Source organism: Cydia pomonella, chromosome 5 (assembly GCF_033807575.1).
Source record: "Cydia pomonella isolate Wapato2018A chromosome 5, ilCydPomo1, whole genome shotgun sequence".
Lineage (NCBI taxonomy): Eukaryota > Metazoa > Arthropoda > Insecta > Lepidoptera > Tortricidae > Cydia > Cydia pomonella.
In genome coordinates, this window is record NC_084707.1 from 4,849,912 (window position 1) to 4,864,152 (window position 14,241).

At 35.6% G+C, this 14,241-nt stretch overlaps 1 protein-coding gene across 2 annotated transcripts in view; it reads right to left on the reverse strand.

The window, feature by feature from the left end:
* Positions 1-14,241, reverse strand: part of LOC133518501 (pseudouridylate synthase RPUSD2-like) — a 270,311-nt gene that overhangs the window by 16,615 nt on the left and 239,455 nt on the right. The window contains exon 6 of one of the 2 annotated variants that reach the window (XM_061852219.1): positions 552-639. In XM_061852219.1, coding sequence (XP_061708203.1) covers positions 552-639 — 88 coding nt within the window. Of the gene's footprint in view, positions 1-551; positions 640-13,775; positions 13,864-14,241 lie in introns of both variants that reach the window. The other variant, XM_061852218.1, reaches the window with a different exon arrangement.

Below are 14,241 nucleotides of genomic sequence, written 5' to 3' on the forward strand. Positions count from 1 at the left end.
AAAAATACGGGACTTTTTAATTGGACGAGTTTAATTAGAATTCTAATTAAGTTTTCTACACAAAAAATTAAATTTGAATGTCGTTCTAGAAGCTTTGACTTAACAAGGAATTTATTCAGAATTTCCAATTTATTTGGGCGTATTTTTTTAAATATTTATTTCTTTTAATGGACGCTCAAATTTATACTTTTTCCTTCTAAAGTTAAATCAAAAAGTGAGTTTTAACGAATTAATTTTGTGACTGTGTAAACAAAACTTGCCTTTAAAATTAGAAAATAAAATATATCTTGATTTTTTTTATTGTAGTAGATATCAAATATGAGTTCGATATAAATGATATCATAACGTAACAGTTTTGAAATACTATCTATGATAAAGGAAAATATATGAATATATTTAAATAAATTATATTTAACACACAGCAAAAAAAAACTATAAGGCGCGTATTCAGACCAAAAGGTACACTTTCAAATTCATAACTCCCTCTTAGCATCGTGAATTCTGTCTTTTCAGAGTCTGTCCTACCCACAAGGTCCCACGCTTGGACTCACCGGCAGCGAGCAAGGCTTGTCTAGCACGAGCAGCTCGTCGTCAGCATGTATGATGCGCAAGGGACAGGCGAGCACTGGAGTCTCGTGCCTGGCCCACCACAACAATTATTACGGACAGTTCGTATGATGTTGTAATTTCATGATTGTTATGAACATTGAATAGAGCGGCTTGATTAAATCTTTAAACAAGTCATCATTGGAGTCTTTTGTTGACTTATTAAGCATAAAATGCACATTTTAATGTTATTTGTTGTTGCATAACGGTAAGCGATACATATGTATCATTATAAAACAAACAAAACATAATTATAAAGTTTGCTCTATGCGCAAAATTATAATGCCACAATTCAGTGAAAAGCCGGTAAGACAACCAAAAGGCAAAGTCAAGAATAAGACGAGCTATTCAATGTTCTCAATATGACTTTTAAAATCATTTCGTATATTGGTACACGTAAGTAATTTATACATCAAAGAAAATAATGAAATCTTCAAAAATGATGACCATAAAAGCCAAATATGAGTAATTATGATCACTGACTTATAGGTCTGTTTGTATATTACAACATCATAAACAAAAACAATGTGTACGTCGATACATTGACGTGGTAGTGTCTAATCTAAGTGTTGGACTGTAGAGTGTGCATTAAAGGAAGGAGTGCGTGTTTTCCAAGCAAAAGGCGTTAATAAAACTAGTGTGGTTAATATTGTTCAGAGTGAAATAAAAAATCCTAATCGATTTGTGACAATTCTCAGACACCTCCAATAGTTACGCGAGTAAATAATATTCGTAAGTGTGAGCCGTTTCGGGCTCAAAACAGTTTTTTTGACGTCCAAACATTCAAAGTACAAACGTTTAGAACCATAAGAACCATACAAACGTTGTCCCAATTTTTCCCCGGATATTGACATAATGGAAAATAACCATAGCTACGCCTTTCTCATTTTGATTGATTATCATAAGACCTAAAAGCGGAAAGCCAATTCCATAAAAAAAAATTAAACTTTTACTTTTATACGAATTAAAAAATTAGCATAGCTGTACTATGCAATAAAATTGCGTAAAAATGTTTTCTATAATGTTAATATCCAATGAAGAAAATGGGAACTGCATTTGCATGGATAAACGGTCACGAGACGTCGTCCCCTTTCCTCTTCACACGCGTATAAACATCATTGTATTTATTGTATGAATCTGTAAGTATATTTTCTTCGGGTTGTATAAATTTAAGATGAAACACGAATGGTGCATTATATTTAACATAGAATCCTGCATGTCAGAATAATCAATTATGAATGTTAGGGTAAAAGTGAAGGGTATTAGGAAGGCTAAAAGCTCGTAGCAAGCGCCTAAGTTCATAAGCGTATTAGGAATAAGTACCTATAAGGTAAAACCTCTGCCTAAGTACTTTCACTGAGGTTGGGTAATATTAGTTAACCTCTAGAGGACCCGTGTACATTATATATATATATATATATATATATATATGTATATATTTAAATGGTAGATTATACAACTAGGGCATAAAGCGACTCATGACATCATAGGCAATAATATGGGGCATTTATGCCCGAGTTGTATACTAGACTTTTCACTTCGATTGTGAGGAAATTGTACAAAAATATCCAATATTTTAGGATATTATGCTGTATTTTTTCAAAATTAAAGTAAATCGTAGTCAAGCTGTTCGGGGGCACGCCGGCCGGAATCACGGCGGTCGGGGGCGCGCGGGCAGGGTAGTTTGTATGGCAGATTTTGAACTTTATATCTAAGTTAATAAGTGTCGTAATAGATAATTTTACTTCATGCTCTGGAACATAATAAGCAATTTTATGTCACTTACGAGTACAAGAGACTTAAATGTCAATTTTACGAGCATGAGAAGTGAAAAGTATATTTTATACTTTTATTCAATTTTATAAAGGTCTCAAATTAAAAATACTTCCGAAACTCACGAGGGTAAAGTAGGACGCTAATTTAGGAAAATTTACAAAATACTAACATTTTTTATAGTAAAAATATCTAAAGCAATATCGAAAGCCATTAAGTTTTATTTTGGTGATATAACCGGGGTGTATAACTGGCGGGACTTTGCTCAGCACAGGGAGGATTGGAAAGCTAGAGGGGAGGCCTTTGCCCAGCAGTGGGACACACAAATAGGCTAATAAAAAAAAACCGGGGTGTAACTTTAAGGTGATGCAAAATATATGTTGCTTTGGTATACGTTGATCATAGAAAAGAGTATAAGGTCTTACAAATTTTAAACGTGGTGTATATTTTAGGTGATACCTCGTAGATTCTAAATTACACGATCCAATTAGTAAATTTAAAGTCGGACTGAAAACGCCTTTTGTTGTACAACATATCAAATCACTTAGATATTTGATGCTTTATATTAATTCGTGTGTAAAATTTATTTTAATTACTTATTTTAAGCAGTATCATTTTAACGCTTACCTGTGGCGTACCGTCACAATTTGATGTTGATTATTTTTTATAGCCCGGTGGGCCATGCCGTTTTTTCTGTTTATAGTCGCTAAGTAAACTGTATCTATATAAAACTACTTCTGCTACCACAAATATGAATTTGTTACTGTATCCTGGTTTTGTGTTTGTAATGTTGTAAGCGTAGCTGTGTTATTTTAGCTTTACGCCCTTTGTCTGCGCGTATAGACATACGTTGGGGCTGATGGCCAGGATTTGCGCTGATGTGGATGGCAGGTTATAGAAATGACGAAGGCAGCAGGTTCATCGAATTAATTACATTTTAATTCGTGTTTTTTTGACTTAATTATATTTGAACAAAATTGAAATAGGTATGAGCTACGTGGTAATTCGGTGAGTTAATCAAATTATGTCATCCTCTATCTTCATTGGTGCGCACAGGGATGACGAGCGGCTAAACTATAGGCTGCTGATCACGATATATACGCGATGTATGCCTCTCATTGGCTGCCGGTGACATGACGCGATGACATGTGTGTGACGTCATGGTACTCATGGTAGGTGCATTGCAAACGGGGATGAGCGCGCGGGTCGCTAGGCGCGAGCCAGGTTGAAGGTCATGGTCCGCCGCCAGTTACCATTTTCAGTTTATACACGATGTTTCACGAGGAACTCGGAAGATTTGAATAGTGTATTCCTGATCATATTTAAATACTAAAATGTCCTATAAACTTTTCTTGAATTCGCTTATACCCTATATCTTTAGGTATTTAAATAAAAGTAAACTAAATCTACCGTGAAATGCCCTTAAGAGTTTAAGTCGGTGACTGTACATACGCCTGTATGATAATGTCCAATAGTGCCGAGACGTTGATATGCTTCGAGCGACACCGGCTTCCGACATGTCCGAAGGGAGGGGCCTAAGCGATATCTTACCGAACAAATCATTCTGCCATTTTTTACGGGGGGAAACGTACACACAGTCGCACTTCTCAGTCACTACATACAAAATCCAATCTGTAATGACGACAGAAATATATAGAAAATGACACACGTCAAAGACAAATCTTGCACACCTCGATCTCTTTTTGTGTACGGACGAGTCACAAAATTTACCGCCATAGGTACAGTTGTACCTATGCTTCGGCAGAGGGGAAATAGTATGAATGCCGTCTCCCTTCCCGGTGTTGCTCGAAGTTGATATGTATATATTCATAAACATATATAAAGAACACTTTATGGGTATAAAATAGTAGAGCATTAGACTTGTGCCCTAGTTGTGTTCAGCAAACTCCGATAACAGGGACGCGAAATATTGGAATTGTTCAGTAGGACTAAGATGGTCGGCACTTTATCATTTGTCACCATGCCTGTCACGTTCTAACAAGTATGTAGGCGCGAAAGTGACGGGCATAGTGACAGGTGATAAAAATGGAACCATGCTGCCACTGCAGATTGTTTTCTGCCTTTAAATGTATAAATTGGTTTTTCATCAGAGTAGAGCACCTATGCTTCATGTGCATTACGGACCATTTTATAATAAATTCTTTAGGAATTTTAGATAAAAAGGTCCTTATTGCACTTGAAGCATAAGGACCATCTTGCGATGGAAAGCAACATATCATATTGTATAATGAGAAACACAGCTAATTAATAGTGATAGAAATTTACTTATAAAAGCCGTTTTAAAATTGTTATCTGTATTGTAGTTTGAAGACGGTCTAGCCTAGTCGGTAGTGACCCTACAAAGGAGGTCTCTGGTTTGAATCCCGGTAAGGGAATTTATTTGTGTGTTTATCTTAAATATGTATGTATTTATATATTATTATATTTCGTCGTTTAGAACCAACAATATGTAGCCGTGTTGAACTTACTGTGAGACTAGGTCGATCTGTATACAATTGTTCTAAAGATAATATTTGTTATTCATACCAGTATGATTTTGATGAGTGAATTTTAGAAAAGTTTGAAAACAAAATAGTTTTTTTTTATACCACGTCGAAGGCAAACACTCTCACGTTTAAAAAAAAGAATTTCGGATAAATTCACCGTCCGAAACGGTACCTCAGATTGAAATCTTTATTTAAATTGAACACCAGTAGGTATATTAAGATTTTCTCTTAAATACGATAGCATCAGATAACAAATAATATATGTATATAAAAGACCTTTCATCGGCACTTTTAGTTTTCATTTGGTCACATTTCAAAAACAGCCTAACATTTAAATCCGTATTTTCACATTTCCTAACTACCGCGTCACTGTAAAAGCATTCCTATTCAGTGGACCGAAGGTTCAAATCCCATACACACGTATCATTAGTCCGCGAAATTACGGCAAACATCTGCGCTCGTTTAGGTAAAATATCTTTTAGGCGAAACGTCTTTTACGTGAAATTCCTTCTTCAAATATTTGATGGAAACCTTCTAATATTGAGAGCGCCATTGGCTACGTACGTTTAGTAAAAGGAATAACCCCGTCAGGTAGCTCAAAGGAATCCTTTACTGCATTTCAAAGAGCTTGTACAAGTTATTAAAGTTTACTTATCAAAGTGCTTCATGGGAAAACGAATCCATGATTCTGGAACGAAATAATCAATAGGATAGTATATTCAAAAATATTTTTTTTTTACTAAGCAGGGTGATATGTGTAAGTAATGTAAGTTTATCAATATATAGTTTAATTCATATATAGTCTGTGTTACAAATACATTTACTTTAAAAGACACTGCACCTACTAAATATTTCTGGTTTAACCCATTAGTTGGTAGAGAATGCCTTAAGGCATTCAGTCCGCCATTTGTACCTTCATGTATTGTGCAATAAAGATTAATAATTCCGCAGTAGGTAGGCATACTTGGCTTCAAGAACTAAAAAAAATTTAAAATGTTTTTGCAACAAGTCAAAAAAACTTTGATTTCGTCTGTTCAGAACGCGTCCACGGGCGGCCGATTGCATTCGAAATTCGAAGATTGGCGACGAAGGGAAATAACGGCCGCCGACAACAATCAACGACAATCATCCAAAATCCGTTGAATGATAAGCAGACAAAAATATAATTCATTTTTAAATGCGAAACAAATATTTCTGAATAATACAATAAATAAAATAAATAAATAAATATTATAAGACATTATTACACAAATTGACTAAAGTCCCACAGTAAGCTCAATAAGGCTTGTGTTGAGGGTACTTAGACAACGATATATATAATATATAAATACTTAAATACATAGAAAACACCCATGATTTAGGAACAAATATCCATGCTCATCACACGAATAAATGCCCTTACCAGGATTTAAACCCGGGACCATCGGCTTCATAGGCCGGGTCACTACCCACTAGGCCAGAGCGGTAGTCAAAACAACAATTCTAAATAAAAAGGAGTCTGGGGTTCACAACGTCCTAAAACGACGTAAAGTGGTAAAAACCTCAACATACTCGTAGAATCGCGAGTAATCACGAGCATAGCATTTCTGTCAAAAAATTATGTGCCGCGAACTATTGTCAAGTTGACTGGCATTTGACACTTATGAATACTTCTTGTACTCTGACGTCTTTTCTATATGAGTAGATACGTAAATGGTGCCCTGAAACTTGCGTACTTATATACTTCTGTTTGAAATTTTGCTCGTGAGAGCCCTTGGCAATATCACTAGCTATTTTATACTAAAATTATACAATGTTTTCGTGATTTTTTCTATCAAACGAACTTAAAGGTTTCGGTTGAAATCTGCCCTTACATATCATCCTGATATTTCATGTATCTTTACGGCATGTGCCCTTGATTAAAATTTGTAAAAATTCAATACAAAAAGTGCATTATGTGTTAGCCCCCTCTTAAATTGGTTTTCAAACTAGTTTAATTTTGCCCAAAAACAAGGTAAAGGGAAGCTCAACATTTGGGTAGAACCGCGGTATTTGGCCCCGAACTATTGTCAAGTTGACCGGCCCCGGTATTTTACGGGAAAGCGGATTTCGCCGGTGGTTTATAACATTTCGCGGTGAAACTTTATATTCCCAGGAGAATATAGCCTATTCGCTTATCATTTGAACAATGAAAAACCGCTTATGCAGCCATCCTTTTAAAACGTTTCCTTTTAAAATTCTATTTGTTTGGTAAAATACCGTTGATATGACGACAAAAAAATATAACAAATATTCAGTAACTACTAGCGGTAAGAGCGTGCGACTTGCAATCCGGAGGTCACGGATTCAAACCCCGGCTCGTACCAATGAGTTTTTTGGAACTTACTGAAACACACTTCATTATATATTATTTAGACATAATTTGATATTTACCAGTCGCTTTTCGGTGAAGGAAAACATCGTGAGGAAACCGGACTACTCCCAATAAGGCCTGGTTTGCCCTCTGGGTTGGAAAGTCACTGACGCTTTTGTAAAAACTAGACCAAGTCTAGGGATTATTTTCCAAGCGGACCCCAGGTTCTAATGAACCGTGGCAAAAATGGCGGGACAACGCGAGGAAGAAGAAGAGATTCAGTATAACATATATAGCATATTAAGTATATCGTAATAACTAAGTCAATACAAATTAATTTCCTTGCTTTTTCTTGCGAGAAGTGTTATTATTTGTGATCATGTTACTCATAATAAATTAATGCGATAATACCAACCTGTGAGACAAGATTGATCTTAATTCCCATACATGACATATGCTGCAGTTTTCAAGTGATAAATACGTTTACAAACATCAAAAAAACGTTTCACTCATTTAGATATAAATACAGATGACGCCGCAGAAAACTGTCCCATAAGTTTATCTTTTGTAATTATATATTTTTTTGGTATCATTGTATGTAAGTATATTTTATAACACAATTTTTGATTTCGTAACCTTGTTTGAACTATTTTTTTTTATACTACGTCGGTGGCTAAAACAAGCATACGGCCCACCTGATGGTAAGCAGTATCCGTAGCCTATGTACGCCTACAACTCCAGAGGAGACTAGTTTCGGAGTAAAAGCCCCTCTCCCCGCACCTCCCACCGGCTCAAGGGCAACGGCTACTTTTGATATGTTCACCTCCTAACTAGTTCAAAGAAAGTTACGAAGTTATAAATTGTGTTCCAAGCATTTCTATCTGTTTCTATACCTTTTCGTTGTCTGAGGGTGTGGGCTTTAATAAATTTGTATTAGATTTTTTATAAATCCGCGAGTTTCCTCACCATTTAGATAGTCTGACCTCTCTGCCACGCCTAAAATCATGGAACAGAATGGGTGATTCCACCGGAGGTTGCGTCCTCGGTTTTATGGGTTCATTTCAACTGCTGCGGGCATGAAGTGAAATTGATCGTTGTACGATAACTACCACTAGATGGAGTGGTTTAGTAGTGGAGGCTTTTTATTTATTCATTTTGGTATTAGTCAGTATATAACACATTCAGTCATGTTTTTATGATTTTTATATGATAATGTAGCTAATTCATATAACATTTTCAAGTTGTAAATAATACGGTAAGAAAAATACGGGCACGGGAAGGCTCCTTATTTCTGACTTTTTTTCATATCCGAGAGTGATATATTATTTGTAGCTTAGACGCTTGGAAATCTTGCATTTTTTGGTCACTTAATCAGTCTGACCTGTGAATAGCTGGGCTTTGTGGGTTCATTTCAACTTCTGCGAGCATGGAGTAAAATTGATTGATTGTACTTACCAGCAGTTGAAGCGTATACCAATGATATGCCTACCCTCATATCGTTTTCATTTGACTGATTTTTTGCTGCTGAAATATTTTTATGTTAAAAAAGGAAGTTGTTGGCTCCTTGATTCTGCTTTTTTGAAAATTTCAGCGAATTTATAGAAGTTGTTTTGAGGGTTTATAGTTTGATTGTAAAATCTGCCTAAAATCAGCGATGATTTTTCTGAGAACATTTTTTATCATGCCTTAATACAATGTCGACACTATGTTGCCTAGTAAATACTGTACTTATTTAATAGCATTTAGTCGGTAGTGACCCAAAGTAGGAGGTCCCAGGTTCGAATCCTGGTAAGGGCATTTATTTGTGTGCTTAATATCACGAATATTCGTTTCTGAGTTATTTATCTATGTATCTAAGTATGTATTTATCTGTCTGTCTTTAATAAGCGTATCGTCTAGTACTCATATCAGCTTTGATTATTTTGGGGCTAAGTCTATCTGCGTAAGATTGTTTAAAAATATTCTATATTATAAATGAACGACGCCTTTTTATTATTGTACATTACATTGCGGGATCTAGTGTACATACGTTAATGCAACACTAACTGTAAAGCTGCCGAACCATCAAAATTATGCATATTTTCGTTCACTTGTTATGTGGGTAAGTGGGGTTAAAGTGGCACCTTATTTAAATTAATACGTATTGTATAAAACATGTTTTCTATAAATATGAACGGTAAACTTATAATATGACTTATTTAAATAGAACAGGTTGGTTTCCTAATACTTTGCTTTAACTTATTCAACACGATAACAAAAACGAAAACGAGGCACTCCAACTTCTAAAACATCCTCATTTTTAATTGCCTTTTATTTCGTGATTGAAATAAAATAATTAAAATTGTCTTCAGGAAACATTTTCAATTAAACAAAACAATTTTCTTTCCTAATAAGCACATTTTAATTAAATACTTAGCCTCAAAAATTCAATTCAAAACGAGAAAATGAATATTCAAAGCACAAAAAATCTTTAAAAGACAAATTATTTCTCCATTCAAGATACGATTTCGTCAAAAAAGCAAAGTTACCTACAAGGCAAACAAATACGCTCGACTTATGCGTGATTTCTTTTACAAGTAGAAAACTTCCCCCGTGCAATATTTCCCCCATTTCCCCTAATCAGAGGTAAAAGCATCGAGCGCTAAGCCGAAAATGCCAGTCATGGATTAAATCATGTAGACTGCGCATTGTGAAGCATGTAACATAATTAAAGGTGCAGGTGTACATAGGCTACGGAGACTGCTTACCATCAGGCAGGCCGTATGCTTGTTTGCCACCGACGTAGTATAAAAAAAAATATATAAAAAAAGGTAGATAGAGGCGTAATTTTACACAAAATGATGACCGGTCTGGCCTAGTGGGTAGTGACCCTCCCTATGAAACCCATGGTCCCGGGTCCGAATCCCGGTACGGGCATTTATTTGTGTGATGAACACAAATATTTGTTCCTGAGTCTTGGTGTTTTCTATGTGTATAAGTATGTATTTATCTATATACGTATGTATATCGTCGCCTAGTACCCATAGTACAGGCTTTGCTTAGTTTGGGGCTAGTCGAATTGTGTAAGATTGTCCCCAATATCTATATTTATGTTTAAAATGGAATGCCGAGAACACTATTCAGTTGAGTGCTACGCCTATTTTAACCCCCAACGCAAAGAGAGGGGTGTTGAAAGTTTTTAATCTATATAAACTTTATATAAATTAAAAACTTGCAACACCCCCATTTATATTATTAAAGTTATATGCAACTTAGTTTCACTCAGTTAATACGCTATGGCCTTTATTCGCTTTTTTTTTATTGGGCTTTTTGGACGTTTCGTCATACATCAATATCGGTTATAATTTAACGTCGACTTAAGTAATTTTAATATGAATCGGACACTTATAATATGATCAATCTAGTATGTAAGTAATCTGTACCATAAGTTCACTGGTAAATCTACTTCCAACAAGTCTTAAATGCCATATTTCTCAAGGCACTCAAAGGCACAATCGTTATGCATTTTTCTACCTTTACATCTTTGACTTTAGGTTCAAATTTGTTTACAAGTTAGTGCTTTTGGCTGTGTGAAAATAAGACTTTTTGCTAAGGGAGTGTTCAATATGGCCGATTTACGTGAAAGTGGGTACGCGAACTTTGACACAGTTTCTTTATGTTGGGATTTTTATAAGTAAATAAATAATGTAAGTATGACGACCGGTCTGGGTTAGTGGGTAGTGACCTTGCCTATGAAGCCGATGGTCCTGGGTTCGAATTCCGGCAAGGGCATTTATTTGTGTGATCAACACAGATATTTAAGTATTTTTACATTATATTTATCGTTGTCTAAAAACAAGCCTTATTGAGCTTACTGTGCAGCTTAGTCAATTTGTTTAAGAATGTCCGATATTTATTTATTCATTTAAGTATTGGGCCGTTATAACGAAAGTACGATTTGTTCATTGTTAACCATGAAACACAAATAGAGTAAAGCTATAGAACTTATGGAAGTTATACATATGTGGCTTTCCATGAAGAGTAAGGACCCCTTACGCTTCATGTACATAAAGACTTTTCCATTAGAAAAGAGTCCTTATGATAGTTATGGTCCATGTGCTCCATGTGCAAAAGAACCCCTTTCGAAAGGTCTTTATTTTCTTCTCTGATGGTCGAAGGAACAAAATCTAAATAAATCAATTTCCGTAATTTTCGATACTCTGTTACCGAGTGTCGGCCCGATTCAAAGAATGAGATACGATAACGATAAGTTCTGGTTTAGATAAGTTCTCATTTAGATGTCGTTTGTTTGTCGTATAATTGACAGCTGCAGCAGCTGCTCGATTCGAGCAAATAATGTCACGTTGACGTTAGAAATATCGTAGATAGTCAAATCACCGTCGACCGACGTCACCATGTATATTTTACTTAGTTTTGGAAAATAGCTGGAAAATTTTGAACTAAAGTTAGGTAATTAAACAGTAAAGACTCATATTACTTGATTTCCATCTGCTACTCCACTTAAACTTAACTCTCTACATGAACCATGTCAGAAAGTACGAACTTGTATTTATATGCAAATGAATACCTACTTAAATATCATAATATATGTATTCTGAAGTTGAGGCGATATATCACTCAAGTGTATAATTAAGTCAAATTAATGTATGAGTCGACGAGGTCCCGATGTAATTAATGTATGGTTCGCTTCATTTTCATCTCATTAATTATGAATTTATGATATAACCACTGTTTTATCGTCTTCTTCTTGCTCGCGTTGTCCCGGCAATTTGTCACGGCTCATGGGAACCTGGGGTCCGATTGGCAACTAATCCCTAGAATTGGCGTAGGGTCTAGTTTTTACGAAAGCGACTGCCATCTAACCTTTTAATCCAGAGGGTAAACTAGGCCTCATTAGGATTAGTCCGGTTTCAGTACAGTCAGCGATAAAAGCTTGTACCAAAAATTATTTTTTTGCCAAAAACCTATAAGCTTTGAGATTGAATATTTCATACGGGGTTACCAGCTGTATCAACTATTTCAGTAATAAAATATCCGAGCTCAAAGCTGATAAGTACCATACATTCAGGGGTTGAAAAAAAAAACAATGAAGCAGTTTATTTATAGAAATAAAGACAAGGTTAAGTAGTTCACTATGGCCCAAAAATAAGGACGTTGACAAAGATTTTTTTACTGTGACAAGTGTCGTTTTCAAGCAAAAGGTCATTGTCGCTTGCCATAACAACCCTCTGACAGGTTATTTGTGTAAAGATACGAGCACATTTTGTCCTTATGGTAAGCGACAAGTAAGATAATGTGGTACCTTTTGCTTGAGAACGTCACTTAATGTCTGACTTTGTGTTGATTTTTAATGTCATTTAGTAAAATATGTGTAAGCAAGAAAATTATTTCCTAAAAATTCTTTGTCAACGTATTCTTAGGCCAACCTGTATAACTAGAGCTGTACCGTTCTCGAGAACGTTCTTCGCTTAGTTTGGGAGATACTCTCGAGCGGCAACGTTTCTCATACAAAACGGAGAACGTTCTCTGGAACTGTATATATTATAACGAACGTGTAAAGCAGTTTGGTGCAACCGACCCTAATTGTGCGTTTGCAGCTAAAATAATCGTTAAAAGGCGAGAAATGAATAAACCTTACCTTTTGTCATTTGTTTTCAAACCATCACCAATATACTAAACAACAACTTTACCAATACAGGAGCTATATTATACAAACCTGATTAAAGCATGCGACATACGGGCGGTGCCAACGCCGGAAAGTGTAGCTAGCAATGCAAGCGGAACGAAACGTTTTCAAACGCAGGTGCGACTGCGTTTGAGAACAAGCATGGCTGACAGTACAGCTGTGAGAATAATGAACGTTTAAGAACACGTATTTCTTTTAGTTAATGAATTTTGATAGCGACATAAGTTCGTCTCTAAGTCGTCACTAATACTTTATCTCGTAAAATATATTGTAACGGTCTTATTATTTGTGTCTTAGAGACGTGTCAAGAAATTTTAGGAAAATTGGTTCGTAAAGATGTTTATGAACTCGATGCTACTATCATTTATAAAGGATGATTTTGTTATAACTGACCATAGGTAGGTACTGTAAGAGGCATATATGAAGGTCATACTAAACCACTTTTATACGAAAAAATCTGCTGTTTAAACAAAAATTTACTTGTGATTCGTTAAAATGTCTACAAGTGATTTGTTTTCATGTTTTCGGAGTGAGCCCGATAGAAAAAGGTTGTTTAGTATACCTACTTAATCATTGCAAAGTATGATCAGACCCCTGTTTCAACATGCTGACAATTGTAGTCGAACATTGACAATTCGCCGTACATTGCTAGGCCATAAAGTAAACATTGTACCGTCGTTACTTACCGACCCAGAAATGTGCAGGAAATTGTCATAGTCAAGTTTGTCAAATTGGCGCAAGGTATAACAAAATTAGTACCCTGTATAATCGCCGCCTAATCTAGGGCTGCCACAACACAACTTATGTTCATTCATTATTCCCACGCCATAATCCAGCGCAGCATAACATGGCTGTCTCAATTGCCACTTACGGGGATAGAGGCCGGTTTGTTGACAACCACGATATCCTCGTCGATATGTACGAGGGTGATCGGTTGGCTGGTCACCGGTACTTCGTGCCTGTAATGTGAGACAGGTCAGGCGGGGTTAGAGAACGAAACGCTGAGCGGAACGCAAGTTCTGATCGTTGACAACCCTGAGAGCTGGGGCCTATTTCTATTTCTTTATTATTATTCAGATAATTCATTAAAACGAGGAAAAAGTAATAGACGATGGGTAATAATTTAATCATAATAAAATCTAATATTATTACTTCCTAGTTTATTAACCCCACGTAATTACTCTACGAAAGTACAGTAATTACGACGTATCAAGTTATAACTGTAATTGAAATTCTAATTATGTTTATATTAATAAATGTCATAACAAACAGATCTATTTCAATTTCTGCACGCAATCAACAGTTTGATTATTTTTAACCGACATCAAAAAAAGCGT